This window comes from Macrobrachium nipponense, chromosome 10 (genome assembly GCF_015104395.2).
Source record: "Macrobrachium nipponense isolate FS-2020 chromosome 10, ASM1510439v2, whole genome shotgun sequence".
Classification (NCBI taxonomy): domain Eukaryota; kingdom Metazoa; phylum Arthropoda; class Malacostraca; order Decapoda; family Palaemonidae; genus Macrobrachium; species Macrobrachium nipponense.
In genome coordinates, this window is record NC_087204.1 from 68,474,818 (window position 1) to 68,497,862 (window position 23,045).

Consider the following 23,045-nt stretch of genomic DNA (forward strand, 5'->3'; position numbering starts at 1 on the left):
CCGAAATAGTCGAAAAACGCAATTGTAAGCTAAAACTCTTACAATCTAGTAATATACAGTCATTTATTTTCATTTTGAAACAAATTCGAAGTGTCTAGCACAATATTTAGATTTATGGTAAATTTAAAAAAAAAACTTTCTTTCCCTCCGTGCGCCGATTCACGGCCGCAAATCTCCGAAATGCATACATCGCATTCTCCTAATATTTGCTCCTGTTCTTATTTGGTGTTTTATAGAGTTTCATATATGAAAATGAGTGCAAATTTATGAAGAATACAAAAATAAATATTCGAAGGTTGTAGCTTTTCTCATTTTTGCAATATTTGCATATAGAAAATATATATATATAAAAATTTCGACATTCGGTCAACTTTAACTCATCCGAAATGGTAAAAAACTGCAATTCTAAGCTAAAACTCTTACATTATTGTAATATTCGATTATTTGTCTTCATTTTGAAACAAATTGGAAGTCTCTAGAACAATATTTAGATTTACGGTGAATTTTTGAAAAAAACATTTTTTTACATCCGCGCATTATGAATTCATGCATCATTTTGTGATAATATTTTTTCTGTGTTGCTTTGATCGTTTTACAATGTGTTGTATATCAAAATGATCGCAATATAGTGTACAATACAACGAAAAAAAGTAACTCGTTAGCTTTAACCGTTTTTTGCACAGCGCGATTTGAATACAATTATGAATGAATTTTTTTTTTCGCTACCATATATGACATTATCTATATATGATAATGATATTTGTTTTCATTTCTGATGGTTGGATTCTAAACTTCAGGCAATGACAAAAAATGAGCCAAAAATGAACTCTTAATCTTGAAAACTAAGCGCGCTGTGATTTTTTGAAAAAAATATTTTTTCCGCTTCCCTGCTCACTCCAAACCCGCCTCGGCATACAGGAGACGTTTTGGTTTTTAGGGCTTCGGCGTAAGAGGGTTAATATAGTACACACTAAATGCTCTTATAGGGCATAAATGCACAGAGGTGTCTATCTCATTACCCCTAAATGAGATCATTATCCTGGTCAACCCAGTGATCTTTTTATTTTGAATGCTAACTGCACCTGCTGGCCAGAAGATACAGCTATCTTTAACAGCAGGCAAGTTCACCACAAATAACAGTGCATTACATACCTGCCAAAGATTTCAACCAATCACTTACAACAGCTTAAGCTAAAAAGCTCACAATACATTTTGGATTGTGCACAGATTTCATAAATTTTTGTATGCCATAATAAGTAAATAACAATATTACTATAATGATGCATCTTTAATAAGTTCTGCAAACATAATGATTTCAATGAAGTTTAAAAATTAGATTTTTAATGTGGAGGTAACAAAATGCAGTACAAACTGGCAGCTACTTGTTCAGTATGAAATCAGTCTACATCAAATTGTTCATCGATATTTTTATATATGGTATACTGTACAGTTTGGTTTGTATTTTGCATATAATAATGTAACAGTATACCGTATAGTTTTATTCTTATTCTGTGTACAGTAATGCAAAGTGTATTCTGCATTACTTATAAGCGTAAACAGTTCTATGTAGTGATAAAAAGGGAAAAAAAGTTACAAAATTGTCATTTTTACATCCACAGTTTTTTTTTTATAGTGTATTTGCAAATTTCCAATATCTGTAAGGGCTTTAGATGTATTAATGATGATAACTGTGTAAAGTTTAGTTTATTATGTTAACACCTACCTAACAATATCCAAACCCATTTTATTATTCGCAGCACTAGCAACACAGCTATGTTCCTGTGACTATATTAACTTTATATAATTTCCAGTTTCAGTATCTGCACTTCTAGGTAATCTTCTAGTTATTGAACATTATTAACCCATAAATCTTATTTAATATAATGGATATATATATAACAAAACATTTCTATTTTCCTATATGTAAACTAAAACTTGAACTTCAATGGACCTTGAATACTGTCAATTAAAAAATATATATTTCTAAGTGATAATTAAATTTCATCCTTTGTTTGCAAACACTATCACTCTGCAAACAGCTACTGCAGTAAGACCCATGACTGCTGGTAATGTTATTCACTTTTAAATTTTTATATACTACAATATCTGTAAGAGATGTAGGCTGTTAAATACCCAACTGAAAATAATTTATACTGCTTACCTTTGTGAAGCCAGGATCAATCAACTGCTTTCCACTTATAGTAAAATTTTCTGAAGCAATTGTGATGATAATGGTTGTGCTCATGTATATACAATCTGGCATGAGCTGAAAATAAAAAAAATTAGAAATTATAATTTCCATACATTGCAATAAACACATCTCATGTCACATTTTATCATAAATGGTAAATACAGGATACCATACAGAAACAGAAATCTGCATGTTATATGTAATTATTTGGTGCTGGATGGTCAGTTACCTGGTGGCTAGTATTATTGTTGTTGCATTACTCAATCATTTCGCTAACCACATAATAAAAAAAATCAGTGACACAAGCCTTAATTGCACAACAAAACCCTGATGAACAAAAAAATACAGGTTATAAAACCAATGTTGTAACTACATGCAGAAGTAGCAAGTTTTTATATTTCAAATGACATGGACTTTACAAATTACCTATAAAGGTGAAACATGAGCAATTGGGAACCATACCTTGACAACGCTCAACAGTGAATAAATAAACTCATACCAACAAAAGCATGAATTAATAATACTGTACATACAAGAAATTAGTACCTGCCACATGAAATGTAACCATGCAGGAAGATATTTTTTCACCTGCTCCAGAAAAGTACTGACATATGTAATGGGAGCAGCATTCTGTTCAAATTACAGAAGGGAGCAGCATTCTGTTCAAATTACAGAAGGCTGGTGTGACTAAGATAATTCTACCAAAAAATGATATTGTAATGATACAATTAAGTTTGTTCATACTTACCTGGCAGATATATATATAGCTGATAATTTCCGACACCGACAGAATTTAAAACTTACGACACACGTAGTGGGAGTCAGGTGGTTAGTACCCATTCCCGCCGCTGGGAGGCGGGTATCAGGAATCATTCCCATTTTCTATTCATAATTTTTATTTCCACTGTCTCCTGAGGGGAGGTGGGCGGGTACTTAATTATATATATCTGCCAGGTAAGTATGAACAAACTTAATTGTATCATTACAATATCATTTTGTTCATGCAACTTACCTGTCAGATATATATATAGCTGAATCCCACCTTTGGTGGTGGGAGAGACAGAATAGAGGATTTAGGAAACACATATGTGCAGATAATTGATATCTTGATTCCTTACCTGTTAGCATAGCTGGCTTCGTGATTACTGCCACGTAAGTCTGCTTGTGCTACTAGAGTTGGCCAGCGAGGTAGAGACCTATATAGCTGTGCACTCCAGATGATCTGTCAAACAGGGGGCGAGACCACGACGGGTGATCGACCATGGGACCATACTAATGAGGGCAACGAGACAAAAAATACCACCACCTGGCTTAGTTTACCAAAGGTATCCACTTAACTAAGCTAATGGAAGGGAGACCCGCCCCAGGCGGTCACCCCACAACCATAAACACAAATTAAAAAACCCCCTAATCCTAAAGGATAGGATGAGTGTTACCTCCTGCCCCAAAACAGTGTCTGCAGCAATGTATGGTCCGAGGAGAAGCAATTTTCGTATGTCACTTTCACCTCCCGCAGGTAGTGTGAAGCGAACACCGAATTGCTTCTCCAAAATGTGGCATTCAAAATATCTTTGAGAGCCATATTTTTGTGAAAGGCTACCGAAGTAGCAATAGCTCTCACTTCGTGAGCTTTTACTTTCAGAAGCTTTAAATCATCACTGTCACTACACTTATTATGCGCTTCTTGAATCGTATTCCTGATGAAGAACGCCAGTGCGTTTTTCGACATAGGAAGATCAGGTTTCCTCACTGAACACCACAAATTGTCCGATGAACCTCTGCAAGCTTTAGTTCTCTGCAGATAGAACTTTAGAGGCCCTGACAGGACACAGGAATCTCTCACGTTCGTTCCCAACTATATCTGCCAACCCTTTGATTTCGAAGGACCTCGGCCACGGGTTGGAAGGATTCTCGTTCTTTGCTAAGAACATGGGACTTAAAGAACACACCGCACTACTTTCTGAAAAGCCGATCTGCTTGCTAATGGCCTGAATTTCGCTAACCCTCTTCGCCGTCGCAAGAGGGCGGTTAGGAAGATCGTTTTCTTCGTCAGATTCCTGATAGAAACTGAATGAAGCGGTTCGAAGTTACTCGACATCAAATATTTGAGTACCACACATCCAAGTTCCACGAGGGTACTTTAGGCTGGACTACCTTCCTAGTTTCGAACGATCTAATGAGATCGTGAATGTCCCTATTATTAGACAAATCGAGTCCTCTGTGTCTAAAGACTACAGAAAGCACGCTCCTGTAGCCTTTAATAGTTGGAACAGCCAACTTCACTTCTTCTCTCAGATGAAGAAGGAAGTCAGCTATCTGGCTCACAGAGGTTGTGGTGGAGGAAATGCCCTTCTTCCTGCACCAGGATCTGAAGACGGCCCACTTCGATTGGTACATAGCGATCGAGGAGGGCCTCCTTGCGGTGGCAATCGCCTTCGCCACAGGTCTTGAAAAACCCCTCGCTCTGGCCAACTTCTTGATAGTCTGAACGCAGTCAGACTCAGAGCGGGGAGGTTTTTGTGGTACCTCTCGAAGTGGGGCTGTCTGAGTAGATCTTTCCTTAAGGGTAGAGTCCTCGGAAAGTCTACCAGGAAGGACATCCCACCTCTTAGTGAACCAGTCTGGCTGACCGGCCCAGAAGGGGGCGGATGAGAGTCATCCTCGCTCCTTCGATGCCGCAAACTTCCTCATCACTTCCCCGAGGATCTTGAGCGGGGGAAAAGCGTATATGTCTAGGCCCGACCAACTCCAAAGTAGGGCGTCTACTGCGACTGCTCCCGGGTCCAGAACTGGGGAGCAATAGAGTTGAAGTCTTCTCGTCCTGGACGTTGCGAAGACATCCACCTGTGGACAGCCCCACAGGTTCCACAGCGACTGGCAAACCTCTTGGTGAATTGGTCCACTCTGTCGGCAACAGCTGTCCTCGTCGACTGAGAAGGTCCGCCCGAACATTCTGTACTCCTGACACGAACCTTGTCAGGATCGTGACTTCTTGCGCTTTTGCCCACAACAGGAGTTCCTTTGCGATGGCAAACAGAGAAGGCGAGTGAGTTCCCCCTTGATTTCTTAGGTATGCCAGCGCTGTGGTGTTGTCCGCATTGATCTGAACGACTTTGCCGGATACTTCTTCCTGGAAAAACCTGAGAGCCAGATAAATGGCTGACAGCTCTTTCAGATTGATGTGCCAGGACACCTGTTCCCCTCTCCAGGTGCCCGACACTTCTTTCCCTCCTAGTGTTGCTCCCCAACCCGTGGACGACGCGTCGGAAAACAACACTAGGTCGGGTTCCGAAGTTTGAGGGAGAGCCCTTCTGCGAGCTTCCGAGGATCTGACCACCAACTTAGGTGATCCTTCACCTCTCTCGTTAAGCACAAGATCGCCTCCAGATCTTGCTTGTTCTTCCAACTGTTGGCTAGGAAGAATTGAAGAGGTCTGAGGTGGAGCCTTCCCAGAGAAACAAACTTCTCCAGTGAGGAAATGGTCCCCAGCAAACTCATCCATTCCCTCACCGAGCATGTTTCCCTTCCCCCCAGAAAGGTCGCCACTTTCTCCAAGCATTGAAGTTGTCGCCCCTGGGACGGAAAAGCCCGAAAAGCCACTGAGTCCATCTGAATCCCCAGATAGACTAAAGATTGAGACGGCGTCAAATGCGACTTTTCGAGGTTTACCAGAAGCCCCAGGGACTTTGCTAACGTCATGGTCGTGTGCAGGTCCTCCAGACACCGTTCGCGCGATGAGGCTCGAATAAGCCAGTCGTCTAGGTAGAGAGAGATCCGTATATTCTCCAAATGAAGCAGCCTTGCCGTTCGTTCATTAGAATGGTGAAAACCATCGGCGCTGTGGTCAGACCGAAGCAAAGTGCCTGAATTGGAATACCTTCCCCTTCAGGACAAATCGCAGGTATTTCCTTGATTGGGGATGGATGGGGACGTGAAAATACGCGTCTTGGAGGTCCAGTGAGACCATCCAATCCCCCGGTCTCAAAGCTGACAGCACCGATTGAGTCGTCTCCATCTTGAATTTCTTCTTTCTCACAAAGAGATTTAGACTGCTGACATCGAGGACGGGTCGCCACCCCCCCGAATGTTTCGGCACCAGGAACAGGCGGTTGTAAAACCCTGGTGATTCCAGGTCGAAGACCTGTTCTACCGCTTGCTTCTCGATCATTTGTTCCAGCAGATCGAAAAGCACTTTCTGCTTCTCTCCTCGATAAGAGGGAGACAAATCCTTTGGTGTTGAGGATAGCGGGGGCGACTTCAAGAACGGGATCCTGTACCCTTTCCTCACGACCTCCAGCGACCAAGGGTCGGCATCTCTCTCTTCCCAGGCTCTCGCGAATCGAAGAAGCCTGGCTCCTACCGGCGTCTGAAGGACTTCCGACTCACTTCCTACTCTTTGACGGAGCAGGGGTTTTTCCTCTGGAAGAGCCTCTTCCTCGGGAGGCTGCTTTCGAGGAAAGTCCAGCACGAAAGGGCTTCGATTTCTTGGCAAAACGAAGCTCCAGAAGATGAAGCAGCTGCTGGCCTTCTAGAAGACTGAGCCAGAAGATCTTGCGTTGCCTTTTCCTGAAGGCTTGAAGCTATGTCCTTAACCATAGCCTGGGGAAAGAGATGGTCTGAGAAAGGAGCGAAGAGCAAGTCCGCCTTTTGCGTTGGAGAGACGGATTTGGCCGTGAAGTTACAAAAGAGCGCTCTCTTCTTAAGAATCCCCGAGCTAAAGTGCGTAGCCAACTCCTCAGACCATCCCTGACGGCCTTGTCCATACAAGAAAGTACGCTGGACAGCTCCCCCAGACTAATAGTATCAGAACTCCTTGACCTTGCATCTAAAACTCCAAGACACCAGTCAAGAAAGTTGAAGACCTCTAGAGTCCTGAAGAGGCCTTTTAGGTGAAAGTCGAACTCGTTATGGGTCCACGTGACTTTTGATGAAGACAGAAGGGCTCTTCTGGAGGCGTCTACGATGCTCCCAAAGTCACCTTGAGCAGAGGCTGGTAGTTTAACGCCTATGTCCTCTCCTGTCTCGTACCACATGCCTCCTTTACCGCAGAGTCTTGAAGGCGGTAAAGCTAAAGAGGACTTTCCTGACGCTTTCCTCTTCTCCATCCATTCATTGACTTTCCCGGAACGCTTGCTTCGTGGAAAGCGACTTCTTCATTTTAATGAACCCCGATGCCTTCGTTGCCTTAAAAGAAGAAAATTGAGAAGGAGGAGTACGAGGGGCTTCCGGTTGAAAAGTTTCTCCGAACTCCGACTGTAGCAGACGCATCAAAACTTTATAGTCCGATGAGACCGTAGCGGTTTGTTGTTCTTCCTCTGCTTCTACTAAATCGTCGCTAACTCCTTCCTCAGAAACTGGAGAAGTAGGAGGAAACTCTGAAGAAAACTGACGACCATGAAGGGTTCCTTCATCCACCTGAACTTGCATCGGTGAGGGACTGGTGTCTACCAGCGCGCCTTAGCTTGGCGTCCGAATCCGCACGTTTGGCGCGACAGGTGTGCGCGCTCGACTTCTACCAACACACGCTTGGCGTCCACTGGCGCGCACCGAGCGCCCACTAGTGCACGCTTGGCTTCCACATGGTGCGCACCCTAGCGCCACTCGTGCCACAGCTTGGCCTTCCACTGTGGCTCCGAGCGTGCCGTCAGCGAGCGGCTGCCGCTCACTGGTGCACGTTTATCCACAACAGGTGCGCGTCTGGCGGCACCTGAAGCGCGCTCCACTTGCACGAAGCGCGCTCAGCGTCGATCACTCGCTTGCGAACATGCGAAGACTTGCGAGCGGGAGATATATCATCCTGAGAGCGAGAAGCGAACTTCTCACCTCCTCTAGAGAGCTGCTGGGGAGCAGAACGAACTCTAGAGGGAGACTCGAACGAAGAGAGAGGCGAGCGAGGAGAAAGAGCGGGTCTTGACTTCTTCACAGGAAGCTTCTCATCCCTTCCTACGACGCGAAGAGCCTCTCTAGCAGCAAGAGCGTCCTGAAGTTGCTGCTGCAGTGACTGAATCATTCTCTTGTTAGGCGAATCTTCCTGCTCTGGGGAGGGACTGATCCTGTGAGCAGAGAGCGGCGAGGGGACGCCCCCCTCCTCCTCCCAGGTACGGCCTCTTCCCGAGCTCTGGAGCGACCGTATCGCTCACGAGCTAACTGAATCCAAGTCCGAAGACTCTCTAACGCCTTTTCTGCGGCGGAAAAGCAGCGAACGCACTGTCAGGCGAAGATCGCAAAAGCGGCGAACTAGGACGTGAAGCGTCAACATTACGCGCCGTCCTTTTCAGCGGACGTGAAGCACCTTAAGAACTCCACCCTTTACGTGGGGATGAAGCCTCCGATGACGAAAAACCTCCTTGAGGAGGCGTGCACGCGCACTCCCTGGGCAGTCTGGGGATTTTCATCATAACTGCCGAAGGCACGTCAGATCGGTGGGGGCTTCCTTGTAACCCTCCTTCGGCTTTCGACATGCTCCCTCCCCAGGTCCTGGAGTCAAGCAGAGGTCCAGGCCTAGAGGCGAAACGAGGCCGATCTGACGCACCCTCCACTACACAAGGGGTATCACTGCACTTTTGCACGTCACTTTTGCTCTCAAGAGCCAACACTTTTGATTCTAGATTACGAATCGACTCCAATATTAAGGATAAAGTATTACTCTCTACAGACACTGTTTCAGGGCCCGGAGGCAAAACTACAGGGTTAGGAGCATTAACAGAAGGAGGGTTAACAGGAGAAACATTAATATCTTGAACACCTGAAACACTCCTGGAGGAAGACCTCCTTAACCTATCCTTTTCAAGTTTCCTAAGATAGGTCTCATACGCCTTCCACTCAGAATCTGTTAGTCTTTCGCACTCCTTGCAACGGCTTTCATACACACATTCATGCTCCCTGCAACTCTTACATACCGTATGTGGGTCTACTGAAGCTTTCAGTAGCCTACCTCTACAATCAGTTCTAGAGCAGAACCTAGCGCTAGCTGTACTAGACCCTGACATATTATTCCAAGAAAAGTCCAAACCAAAATCAAATCAATCCACTAATAACGTGTGCCTAGCCACCGATCCAATCAATTAATCCAAAAAAAAGAACCAAAAGGGATACTCAAGTAGCAATAAGTTTCCAAATCCAGACGGAGGTGCTGTAAACAGATGTTCACAACACCGGCGACAGAAAAATTATGAATAGAAAATGGGTGGAATGATTCCTGATACCGCCTCCCAGCGGCGGGAATGGGTACTAACCACCTGACTCCCACTACGTGTGTCGTAAGTTTTAAATTCTGTCGGTGTCGGAAATTATCAGCTATATATATATCTGACAGGTAAGTTGCATGAACAAATTGCAAATTTTAAAGTGATTTATATTTTTCCTAACATACTAACTTAAAGGTCTTTATATAAAATTTTGCTTGTGAATGCAAGCTGGGATGGCTATTAACTTTCAAACAAGGTCATTAGCTACTGATGGAAGGGGGGAAGCCCTGCCCACTTGTCGTTCTGAACTCCAGTTTGCCTTTCGGCCCAGGTACCAGAGAGAGGGGTGGTTGAGGTGGTCCATAAATGTAATGACCTTCAGGTTTGTATGCTTGGAAAAATACAATTTACTTTAAAAATTTGCAATTTGTTCCTACATAAATACAAACCTTCAGTCTTTACATAGGAGACTTACCCTTTGGAGGGTGGATTCTGGGTAAATCTCTGAACTGACAGGAAGTTCTGCCCACCTGGGAACATTCTTCCTGGTCTCGAAGAGCTGAGGGAGGAACCCCATGCCTCTGGTCCGCTGAACATATGAAATGCTCAACTGTCAGACTTCTGGGTTTAATGAGTTTGTGTCATTAAAAGGTTTGGATAAATCCATAGTGTCTGAGACAATAAAATGTTAATAAAACCAATAGGTATGCCTTATTGTCAACCTCTCTCTCTCTGTCATGGTAATTGATTTATAGCAAAGAATTATGAGTTAAAGGGAAGGAAAACGCATCTTCGAGAAGTTCTGCAGCATGGAGGCTTTCGCGCATGTGTTGGAGGCGCCTGTTCTGATGATGGTTCTAAAATCGGCAGGAGTGTTGTGGAACTTGACAGGCGCCAACGTGACGTGAGGAACGCCACGATTTCTGATGCAATACTTCGTCAAGATTCTTCTAAGAAGTTTCGGTAATCTCGGGAGCCTGTGACATTCGCTGGTAAGTCACGCCCCCAGGTTGCCATATAAATACGACTGACAAAATAGGAGGGAGCAGATCATCAGTAAGAGTCACAGATCAGATTTTCAGTGAGAGATCAACAGCAGAGATCATCAGAGAGAGATAAGAGAAGAAGGAACAGATGAAGGTTCAGAGAGGAAAAGGTGCTCGAGAGTTTGATCGAAATCTGGTCAAGTCGTCCAGTCAGGAAGACCGACTGAGGTATTTTCGACATTGAGCAAGCCTTGAGAGAAGAAACTTTCTACAAGAGGTTTCAAGGAGTTCCTGCCCTTCAAGTATCAAGAATAGACATTATTTTCTGCAATATGGAGTCAAGAGGACGTCTATAACTACAGTTCTCCTTTTGTGAAGCCACCACTTCGAGCATAAATTTCCGACAGCGCAAAACTTGCCAGCAAGTATTAACATTACCTCACTGTTCCCCCAGTTCATGCAGTGTAAGATTTTACTTTGTTATGTAAATAGGAGACACCATTCTGCATTCATCTTTGTCAGTAAGCTTGTAAATAAACCTTTTCTGTTAAGTGTTTCTTTCTATAATCGTATCCCCAGTTTCAACTGTTGGTGTTGAATTCTTTTTGTTTATTTTCATATCGAACTTGGAGCGGACCTCTCTCTCTGTCGGTTCATAACATTTTGGCGACCTTGCTTAGAATATTCAGCCTGTAACAGTTTGAAACAGGGAGAATATAGAAAGAACCAGAATGAGTGAGATGGTGAAAGAGTTTATTGAGTTGGGTAAGCTTCTAGGTCTAGAGGGGAATGATCTCCGTGAGTATGTTGAAAAGAAATAAAGAGAAAAGTATGAGAGAGATGAAAGAGCGGCTGAGAGAGAGGAAAGAGCAGCTGAGAGAGAGGAAAGAACAGCCGAGAGAGAAACGCAGCAAGAGAAAGAGAGAGAGGCAATGAAAATGCAGCAAGAGAGAGAAGTAATGAAAATGCAACAAGAGAGAGAAATGTTGGTAATGCAGCAGGAAGAGAGAGAGAAAGAACGTATGCATGAGTTGGAAATTGCTCGGTTAAGGCAAAATGCTAGTAACGGTCAGACAGGCGGGAACGAAAGTGGAGCTGATGGTTTAGGTATGAGTGCAGTGCTGAAATTAGTAGCAAAGTTTGATGAGGAAGATGTTACGACATATTTCATGTGTTTTGAGAAGTTAATGGAAAGAGTAGGTTCTCCTAAAGAAATGTGGACTTTATATTTACAGTCAGTTTTGAGTGGTAGGGCACTTACTGTGTATAGTTGCATGTCTAAGGAGGAATGTGATGATTATGATGTTGTGAAAGAAACTGTTCTTAGCGCGTACATGTTAGCACCGGAGGCTTACCGTAAGAAATTTAGAAATTTGAGAAAGGATGAGAATATTACGTATGTAGAATACGGTAAGAAGTTAGAAAGGCTGTTTTTTGATTGGTTAACTTCTGCTAAAGTTGAGGATTTCGATGGTTTGAAGAACTTAGTGTTGTTAGAAAACTTCAAAGATAACGTATCCCCTGAGATTGAGCTTTATATAGAAGATAGGCGAGAAGTATCTTTTGCAGGAGCAACTAGGTTAGCTGACAAATAATGTCTAACTCATAATTTGAGTGTTAGTAAGAAACGAAATGATCCTTCATCTGGTAGAGTACAAAGCAGTAAAGGTTTCAGTTCTAGTAATAGCAATGTGAGTAAAAGTGACTATTCCTGTTATACATGCGGAAAACCAGGTCATACGTCTAAGGTTTGTAAGAGTAGAATCGCATCTAGTGGCTCATTTAGCTAGAAATTGTGCAATAGAAAGGAAGTATTTTCAGAGAAGTAGTCTTGCTTCGAGACACAGGAGCTGCTGTCTCACTCAATAGGAGAGAGTGTGCCAAACAGGGCAGAATTCAACATGGAAGAAAAAGTAAAGTTAGGTGGATTTCCTAACACTTGTGTTCTTTGTCCTTTGTTGAAGTTGAACTTAGAAAGTCAGGTAGTGTCAGGAGAAGTGAAACTTGCAGTGGTTGACAGTTTGCTCGTTGATGGCGTTGACATTACCGTCAGTAATGACTTAGCTTTATCCAAGAATGTGAATCCTGTTGTGAGTGAGATTCCAGTGCCTGAAATGGTAGTAACTAGGTCGGGTTTAGATAGACAGACAGACTACGGTCATAATTTGTTCGTGGATTCGAACGAGAGTGAGTTTGTGGATTCGAACGAGTGTGATAGAGGTGGCGAGGTTGATCTTGGCATGCGTGTGGCTGAGAACCGGACTCTATCGATGTTGATAGTGATACTCAAGGGGAAGGTGTAGCTGTCGAGGGTAACGTAGTCAATGTACTGGTATCTAGTACTAGTTACAGTGATGAATTAGGCACTAATCTTTCGGATAAGGATGAGCTAGTCAAGTTCCAGAGAGAGGATGAGACACTAACCCGAATTTTTCAATGTGAGCTGGATGATGATCTCGATGATGTGTGTAAGGAAACTTTTTGTTTACAGGACAAAGTTTTGTGTCGTTATGTTCGTCCTAAGTCAGGTAGTAAAGGGGAAATCACCGAACAATTTGTGGTTCCTAGGAAGCTTCGTGAATTAGTTTTGAAGTTAGCAAATGATGGGCAAGGACATTTGGGAGTAAATAAAACTTTCAAGTGTATTAGGAGGGCGTACTTTTGGCCTAAAATGAAGAGTGACGTAAAGAGATGTTTCAAGCTGTCATGAATGCCAAATTGCCAGGAAACCGAATCAAGTAATTCCCAGAGCTCTGTTGTGTAATATTCCTTCAGTAGGCAAATCTTTTGAGAATGTATTTATGAATATGGTCAGACCTTTGTCTGTAAGTAAGGGTAGAGAAGATTGCAAAACTAATCTAGAGTATTATAAAAACAATTTAAGAGATGTTTGGCAACTAGCAGAGGAGAACGGAAGCGCTTGGCAACTAACTAAAGAGAACGCGAGAGGAAGTCAAGGGGAAACTAAACGGAAACATGATCTAATCAGAAGATTAGCCCATAAATTGGCACTGAGGTGAGCCAAATATGAAAACGCCTTGGCCCCGGACTGCAATAGACTGGCAAGAGAGGTGGCACTCACCAACCCTTCAGGGGACCTGTCAGAAGCTATCTTAGCAATAACCACAGACCAGAGGTCCCAGCCAAGAAACCGTCTGCAACATGGAGGCCGCCATAGATTCCAAAACTGAGGCATCTTGCGGAGACGAGGACGGAGCCACCGACCTCAAATGTTCCAAAGTCAAACCCGGCCTCAGGCGAATGACATCTGAGTTAAGGTGGCGTGACAACAAAAATGCAGAGCTCGTAGCATGGTACTTCCTATGTCTCGTGAGAGGCAGGGGTACTAGTTTGGTAGCAAAGTGAACTGTCCCGGTCAGAAACAGAGGCATTAACCTTCTGCAAGACCGACTGAATGTGCCCCGACAAAGGAAGCTGAAGGGATGATTTGGGGTGCTGAGTAGCTCCACCAAGGCTTCCAAGCAAGAAGGAGTGTAAGATGACCAAGCTTGAGTCCTACTTTCCAAATTGTTAAACCCACGAATGAGATCAACAACTTCCGAAAAGGAAGACAGAAACTCCTGGGTGTCTCCCTCCTCCTGCTCCGGCACTGGAGACCGACGATGAGAAGGTGTGTAGGCTCTTCTAATGTGCCTTCTCCACCAAAATTAACAGAAGGGTTATCAGCCAAACAGTTCGAAACCCCTACTAACCTGTCTGAGCGTCGGCTTCAGAGACGGACCCAATGTAACACTAGGCACATCACTTACCTCAACAGATGACTCCACGTCGATGAATGGTTACGGGCGTGGAAGCCGTACATACGTGAGATGGGGAGGAAACTTGTATACTCGAGATAGACGGAGAACCCCTTAGAGTCGAACTCTTGGAAGCACCAGTGAGAGAGGCACGCAAACACTCCACTGCAGCAACTCCGTGTTCACTACCTTCAACCTCTTGACAAGCGCCTTCAGAATTTTATGGCGACGAATAGGCCTTGGAGAAGAAGGAGCACTAACATCACATGCACGGGCAGGGGAGGTTGCAACACGCTCACGACGTGCAAGGACGGAGGGGGTTGGGGGTTGTACGTTCGAGATACGAGGCAGAGGACGGAGCAACCCCTGCAGAACACACACCACTAACACTGCCCGAAACCACAGCACTTTTGGGAACACGTCCGCGTTGTTCCTCCCTTGAAGGCGAAGGACGGGCAAAGTCCTTAGCCTTCCAACGCTTGATACGCCGACGAGGCATAGAGGGGGAAGAGGGAGAGGAAGACAGCACTAGTTTCTTATGCGCACTCTTCTCGGAAGGCGGGGGACAAAGCAACACGTTTCCTACCAGCCCTCCCAACCGATAAGGCAGCCAACTTCACATCCAATACAGAGTCCAACCTCTGAAGCACTGCATGGCATATGACCTCAGACGGATGTGCCAGAGAAGGCTCCGAAGACAAGGAAGGGAGATGCTGCTAACTGGGCGGCAGTGATGACGTCACGGCTAAGCAAGGCGGATCAGGGGAGATGACTGGGAGAGACGTCATCGATGAGAGTGACGTCACAAGCGGCGGTGACGTTACGGCTTCCCCTCAGTGCAAGGGGGAAAGAGACGCCACTGGCGGAGGAATACACAAAGATAGACCCCCGTGACATCATCAACGGGGCTGACGCTGCAGCTTCACTCCGACTCGAGGCGGCGGCAGACACTGGCGGAGCAATACAAGATGGTCGACTACTGCTACCCAAGAAGGTGAGGCCGGGAGGAGGGGGGATGGCCTGGCCAGACTGGGAAGGGGGGGTGCGAGCCTTCACAAAATACACTAGCAACTCCTCCAAGGACGGGGTACCCCCTAGCCCAAGCGTCTTCCAAATCGCCGCCATTTTGGATGCCTCCAACACTGGAAGAGAAGAGAATGATGAAAAAACCTCACCCTTCTCGGGAACCAAAAAAGCTCCCGAGGAAGAGGGGGCTACATTACAAATATTACCCAGGCAACCTCCTGATACTTCCACCAACGAATCAATGGAAGAAAAGGAAGAGATGCAGGGATAACGCTACTATGGGGGTTGACTACTGCGGAAGACGAAACATCGGAAATAGGAGCAAAGCCCTCCCAAGTAGGAAGAGTTGAGACTCTCCGATGTTCCCTCTTGCCATAAAACTTCCTCCACTGCTCCTTAGGCCATGCCCGGCATTCCGTGCAAGGATTCGTAATAGTACAAAAATTTGAACGACACCTACTGCATGTGATGTGAGGGTTGGTCTCTGCCGAAGCCAAAAATCGAGAACACTGAAACCCAGGAACTCCGAGGCACATACGCTGACGCCGAGGAGCAGAAGAAGCCATAATACCAGGTAAAAACACACACACACACACACATAAAAGAAATGAAACGGGCAATGAACCGGGAAAAGGCCAAGAGAGGTAAACACAACTCTCGCCCAGGCGGTTAAAGAAAAGACTGGCGTAGATGCATGGTCCTTGACCACTCTTCACCCGATCTATGCATGTGTTGCCAGATATCACAAGATTCCTTGCTTTCATCTGCTTTTTAACTGGATCCAGCTAGGCGCTAGAAATTATCCTATTCTATTGTTAAGACCGAAGGTTTGTTCGTGTATGAACAAATACATAATGTCATATGGGATTCTTGGGTTCGAACCTGGGAAGAAATTCCTGAGGTTCTAGAGCCCCCTCACCACATCAAGGTGGTCCCAAAATGAGGGGGGAAAGTATCAAGTACCTGATGTATTGACTAAAGCAGGAGTTTCAAGGGAAAATATTAGAAATTATATAGCGGGTAAAGAGTTGGAGAATAAAGGAAGTTAGAGGGGAATAGGTTAGGAAGCGGTCGGAAGGGAGGGAGAAAGAGATAACTGTGATTATAAATCATATATCAGTTTAGTGGAGGTATTTCATTCATTTTGTTATTGTTATTTTCTGCATTGTCAAAATATGGTGGATGTCCAATGTTTGGGCAGTTTATGGTTGACTTTAAGTGTATATTGATGTATTTAGATTCTGTTGTGATGTCAGAGGATATGAGATCATAAAAGTGAAGATGGTGGCAGCGTCTGGTGGATGTAAACAACATGCGTGGGTTGTTTGGTTGGTAGGAGAGAGCACTCTGTTGGATAGGAGTTTTTGGGTTGTAAGTCTTGGTGTGGTGATGTTCTAAGGTATAAGCTGGAATACACTGGGATTGGAGAACGTGAACAGGTGGGTAGATTGCATATTTGTATTCAAATGGAAAGATTAGGCTAGAAATAAATTCAAACAAATCACATAACAACTTAAGTCACAAAATAAATTAGGAACCACAGCTTTTACTAGATTAAACATATCCAACAACAAACCCTAAACTAAAATATTAAGAAGAAATGAGAAGACTGAACAGGCAATACTTACTGAACCAATGAAATGTTTTGTAATGTACTCATAAAGTCGCCATGAATCGTGATCTAGCTGGCTTTTGTCAGCACACCGCATAGGAGTAATGGGAGGGTGATCACCTGCATCGTGACCCTTCTTGGGTCGTTGGATTCCTTCTTTCAAAATATCTCGCACAATGTGACCCCAGTCGCTATGATTATCTTGAATTCTTAAAGCTCCTCTATACAGTAAGAACAAGAAAGAAAAAATTTGAAACATTTTCTTCTAGCAGAAGTAATACAAGTAAAGACACCAGACACAAAAGCTATAAACTCACTTAATGATAAAATACTGCTACAAGCTGCAAGAAAAGCACTATGCAAATTATTGATTGCAAGATACAGCCATACAACAAGTCTCTTTTATTCTGGTTAACACATCTCTGACATCAGGAAAAAATTCATAAAGACTTATTTTATATATGAAAATAATAAGAATATTCATATAGACTTACTTCATATATGAAAAAAAATATCAGAATGCAAGGAAATATAAATATTTAAAGTCATACACAGCAACATTACTATACATAATAAAGCTGATGATAACAGCAATGACACAAAGTACTTAAAAGTGAGTTTCACATCACATGTGAAATGTAGGAAAGACACAATGATCTATTGCCATACTCTCCTAAAACCAAGAGATATTTAAAGGCTGCAATCAAACTCCCTTTAAGATAGCTAGATATACAGTAGTACTTAGGGCCAAAGCTCTAGCACTGTAGCCACAAAGTTATACTAACTTAAGATCAAAGTTTTCTGGATAATGTGTTGTCTCTGTTCTTGGATATGAAATATAACCTTGGGTGTACAATCTCTCAGCAATTGTCATGGCATGGTGAGGACCCATTCCAAGACCAGAACTGGCAACACGCATCAACTCTACAGTATTAAGTGCTGGAGGTCGAGGCTTTGCTTTTTCTTTCAAGTCCACTCTCACAACCCTGAAATGATAAATTTAAAGACAAATGAGATTTACAATGAAATATGCAACTGCAGCTGAGTTTATATCAATGCTGTATTTTGTCATTAAAAAAATCCCAGACACTTCAGTCCCAGTTCAAAAGGAATACAGAAAGACAACTTAGTCAGCCGCTAGCCCAGCACAGGCACATACTGATCCCTGATTCTTCAGCAGTTAACTACCTCATTCAATGACAGTGACACTCTGTAATGCTCACTGAAATCCCAAGACATGAGAAATTGATTTTCCAGGATTACCTAATTAATTTGAATCACACAATCCACTTACTTAATTCTCATCCCCATTCTGTTTTCTCTTATGCAATAAAGAATTCAGGAAAAGATAATTACTATGCATACTTTTTCATGCCTGTTTGAGAGGGTAGTACCACTTTGGCCTCAACTACTGCTACTTTCCCTTTGAGGTTACTTTTTTAGTGTGTTTAGCATTTTGGTGTTAACTGGTGCTGATAAGTGGTAAAATAACTATGAAAGGTATGCCAGTTAAGTAACTGTCAAAATAAGCATGCAATCATTTAACTGCAGACGTTGCTTTTTAGTGTGCGTTTAGCATTTTGGTGTTAACTGGCGCTGATAAGTGATAAAATAACTAAGGTATGCCAGTTAATCAATTTCCAAAATTAAGCATGCAATCATTTAACTGCAGTCGTTAAGATTTATGTAAACTATAGTTATCTAATTACTTTTATTTTTAGGATTATGCCTTCATTAATTGGCAATTCCCCAACTTTCTACTTTTACCACTTTTCTCTCATTGTCAGGAAACCTGATTTCCATGGTTTTTCATTAATCACAATTTTTTTTTTATTTCTGTGTGTAGTAAAATTTCATTTTTCTACACTAAATACCTGACAGCTTTTTTTACACTTTTCATTCATTAATATCTTTTTGTACATGTTACTGTGCCTTCTCAATATGTTGGAACTTTGGCAAAGATTTACACCTATTTGTAGTTCCTTAATTTACTTAATCTTTGTTACACAGTACAATGGAATGTACAATGGGCAGCCTGATAAGGCTTGTAATGTGCATTTATTATGAATTGATAGGGTCAATCATTTATTGTGCAGTTCTCCGAGCCAGGTCAGTTCCACATGAGCTCACCTGTTTTCACAACTCAGATTGGTCAGCAAAAAAGTGCAACCTATATCATTCCAAGGGAAGCCATAAGATATGCCTTAAATGTCAGTTCTCTTCAGCCTTGGAGTCCTCTGCTTCAAGATCTAGGCCCTTCAAGGGCATTTACAGTGCTTGACAGCTAAGATTCTACTACTTCCACTTCCTATTCTCCTACCGAGATACAGCAAACCTGCACTTGTACATAGACATTAAGAAATGCTAGATAGACCACCTATCACAGGGATCTGTCAGAAAGGTCCACAATGCAGCCAAACCTACAGCCATGCTCAGAGACGTTCTTTGGTTATCTAAGGTAAGGCTTAGCATCTCCAAAATCCTCCATTAGACCAGAACCAAGCAAGTAAACAAAGAACAGTGCCAGGCATGCTCCCGACTCAATAACTGTTCTAGTGACTGATGCCAAGATGACGTCAGGAGCCATGACTATAGCAGCACAAGCAGACAAACTTGTACTGCAATCCCAGATCAAGTCCATGCCTGGACCAGACCCATACAAGCAGAGGAGCCTAGACCAGACATACACAACTGGATAATGCCACTTCTCAAGAAAAAGCCTACGCACACAATTGTACAGGCGGCCCTTGGTTAGCAGCAGGGGTTCCGTTCCAGGCCGCCGACACTAAGCGATTTTAAAGCCTACAGCTGCCGCACACCTTCTTTCGGAATACTAGACCAGTTAACACCGCCCTATACCAGTCAAACAGCGCCGTAATCCCGCAATGGCACAATAAGTAAAATTATATTTATGTAGTATAGTACTATAGAATTTACTGTACAGTACATTATAGTATTATAAATACTGTAAAGTGAAAATAAGCCTAGCTTTAATCTTTTGGGTGTCTAGAGTAAGAAAAGATATAATAAGGTTTTATACAGTGTACGGGTAGCTGCAGTGTTCAAGATACAATAATTCATCTTACGATCATCCGATTTTATGAGAGACCAAATTACAATAGCCTAACTTTATCCAATCTTCCAGTTACATAAGTTCAAAAACAGCAAAAGAGAAAGATGAAAGTATGGTTTTACATTATACCCGTTGTGTAAACGTGTACGGCCATGAACAACAGAACGAGAAACAACTTTTTTTTTTTTTCTAAGCATGACCGAATTGGATAACAACATCCGTTTGGCTTGTATTTCAATCATCGTACTATAGTACACTATTACCATAGTTGTTATAAATGACGTTATGTAGAATAGGACTGAGATACCTTAATATAATAACTTTATTCGCTCTAGATCAAAGATCAATATAGATGAAAGATCAATCGGGATATATAATGTTAAATTTAAACCTAGTTATAGCTGAAGCTCAGAAAACTATTCAAGCTGCTAATGACCATTATCGTGCATCGGCAACAAGGATAAAACTCCAGTAAATGTATGCCATCAAACACAACCATAGATAAAATTTAGATAAAATCATTTTAATCAAAACTACTGTGCTTGAAAGAACACATTTTACTGTTGGTTTCACGCCAATATAAGATAAATAACATAAAGTTCGTATTATGATAATATAAAGAAAAATTGCGAACGGAATCACGTAATTTTTTTACTCAATAAACATGCTGCCAACGTAATCTATTAACATAAAAAAAACTTAGTTCACAATCACTACAAGACATATTCAAGTCATATTTCCTCCTAAAAACACGTTGTATAAAGAAAAATAACCTTGTCTCATATGTCAAGTATCTAGATATTTGTTTATGATAACTAAAACAAGAAAATCAAGTATCTAGATATTTGTTTATGATAACTAAAACAAGAAAATTTGCCCAGAATTGCATTAAATGTGGCGAAACAAACTTGTATTTGCCATCAGATGATTTCCAAACCAAAACAATGGCTGCTCCACGGAATACTGGCTTAGATTTACCGTAGTATTTTATGATACAAAAATATGAGAATGCATACAATATTATTGGATACAGTGAAGTAATGTATAACTTTTTAAAAGATTTATGGAAAAGATGCATATTTACTTTTTCTTCTGTGATTATCTTAATTTTCATCACTATGCCATCTACGTAGCAGCGGTATCTCGAGCTCATGCGATCGTATCTCAATTTTTTGCTCAAGTAACAAAGCAAAAAATCAACTGAGTTGCACAGATATATTTTGTACTTCTATCCCATGGAAAAACAAACAAATTGCAGTATAGGAAAATTAAATGTACGTATATGCAAGTTTTATCTTTTAAAATCAATTTATGCAACAATTGCAAATATATAATTTGTTATATAATTCAATGATAATTAAAATTTTATTATTTGGGCACGACTGAAGAACCTATTGTCTTCATGTGAAGGGCTGTTACAAAGACTTCAAATGGACATGCGTACTACCACTGTATCATATTTAAGTACAAAAAAAAAAAAAAAAACGGTACAGTGGTCCCCCCGTATTCGCGGGGGATGCGTACCAGACCCCCACGTAAATAGTTAGAACCCGCAAATGTTTGGAACCCCTATAAAAACGCTAAAAACAGCCTATTTTGTTAGTTAAAACTCAAGAAAAACCCACTAAAAATTTTCATGCTTGGTTTTTTTAAGTTTTATCACAAAAAGTGCATTTTATGATGAAATTCATAAAAAAAAAACAAGGAATTTGTGGATATTTATCATAGAAAAATACCGCAAATGAGCGAATTTTCTGCGAATAATGTGGGGAAACATTGCCAAGAGAAATCCGCAAATGTGTGAGTCCGCGAATCTGGAGAACGCGAATGCAGGGGGTCCACCAGTGGTCCCCCAGTATTTGCAAGGAATGGGTACCAGACCCCTCCGCGAATAGCTAGAACCTGCGAATAGTTGGAACCCCTACAAAAGCACTTAAAATGGCCAATTTTGTTAGTTAACACTTAACATAAACCAACTAAAATTTTTTATACCTGTTTTTTTTAACAGTTTTATCACAAAAAGTACATTTTATGACAAAATTGATAAATAAACTAGAATTTGTGGTTATTTCTCATGGAAAAATACAGAGAATAAGCAAATTTCCTGCAAATAAAGGGTAGATATGGTCCAGGGAGAAATCTGCAAAATGCGTTGTAAAAATAATTTATAAAATAAATTTATTATATCTGTACAGTATATGAGAACATAAAATGACAAATTTTCTAAGACAATTTTTATTTTTCATAGCTACAAACTGGAGGTCTTTAACAATTGGATAATCTTCTAGCGCCTAGCTGGATCTGGTTAAATCGCAGATGAAAAGCAAGGAATCTTGTGAGATCTGGCAATGTGTGTATGTCGGGTGAAAACTCATCAAGGACCACAGACCCACGCTACTGCGTTCAGTCTTTCCCAACCCAGGATGTCTTTAAGAAGACAGAGGGGGAGCTAGAGGTAGGCAGTACAACATTAAGACCTCAGGTTTCTAGCTATGAAAAATACAAATTGTCTTAGAAAATTTTTCATTTTTTCATACACGAACAAACCTTTGGTCTTAACAATAGGATAGACTTATACTTCGAGGGAGGTACAGACATCCTAAACTGGCTGGGGGCCTACCCACCAGTCCAGCTCAAGAAGAAATATCTACCGGAGGGAGACTGATGCCCGTGAGAAGCTAGATACAGTGATATCCAACAACTCAGCCATTGATATATGGGACAAATCATTGTACAGTGTTCCCCCTGTATTCATGGGGGACGTGTACCAGACACCCCAGCGAATGGTTAGAACCACCACTAAAAATGCTTATAACTGCCTATCTTGAAAGTTCAGATACCAAATGTATACCTTAAATACCAGTAACCACCCTACTTCAAATAAACCTAAAATTAGTAACCTATTACTGTATTAATCTTTAAGGTTATTATTACAATATCATTTCAAAGTCATGCTAAACATTTACCATTAGAAATATACACCTACAGCCAATAACAGAGAGAGAGAGAGAGAGAGAGAGAGAGAGAGAGAGAGAGAGAGAGAGAGAGAGCAGAGAGAGAGAGAGAGAGAGAGAATAACTCTAGATTCTAACTCCTTCCCCTCGCCACACATATATCAAAATGTCATTTACTCCTCCCGCCCTCCTTCCTCAAAGTGGATAAAAAGACTGGGAATGGCTATTTTTTGTATTAATCTTATTAATATTTAAAAA

The 23,045-nt window shown here is 42.0% G+C and overlaps 3 protein-coding genes across 3 annotated transcripts in view; 2 read left to right on the plus strand and 1 right to left on the minus strand.

The window, feature by feature from the left end:
• The window catches only part of LOC135223660 (DNA topoisomerase 3-beta-1-like), a gene marked incomplete at its 5' end in the record, with an annotated part of 174,629 nt that extends 156,883 nt beyond the window's left edge, over positions 1 to 17,746 (minus strand). The window contains 3 exon segments of the mRNA XM_064262318.1: positions 2,162 to 2,266; positions 16,777 to 16,981; positions 17,546 to 17,746. Coding sequence (XP_064118388.1) covers positions 2,162 to 2,266; positions 16,777 to 16,981; positions 17,546 to 17,746 — 511 coding nt within the window.
• LOC135223662 (DNA topoisomerase 3-beta-1-like) overlaps positions 1 to 23,045 on the plus strand; it is a 275,775-nt gene that overhangs the window by 65,694 nt on the left and 187,036 nt on the right. The window lies entirely within an intron of this gene.
• LOC135224249 (DNA topoisomerase 3-beta-1-like) overlaps positions 19,331 to 23,045 on the plus strand; it is a 47,884-nt gene continuing 44,169 nt past the window's right edge. Inside the window, exon 1 of the mRNA XM_064263100.1 lies at positions 19,331 to 19,375. Within this exon, the coding sequence (XP_064119170.1) occupies positions 19,331 to 19,375 (45 nt within the window). The remainder of the gene's footprint in view (positions 19,376 to 23,045) is intronic.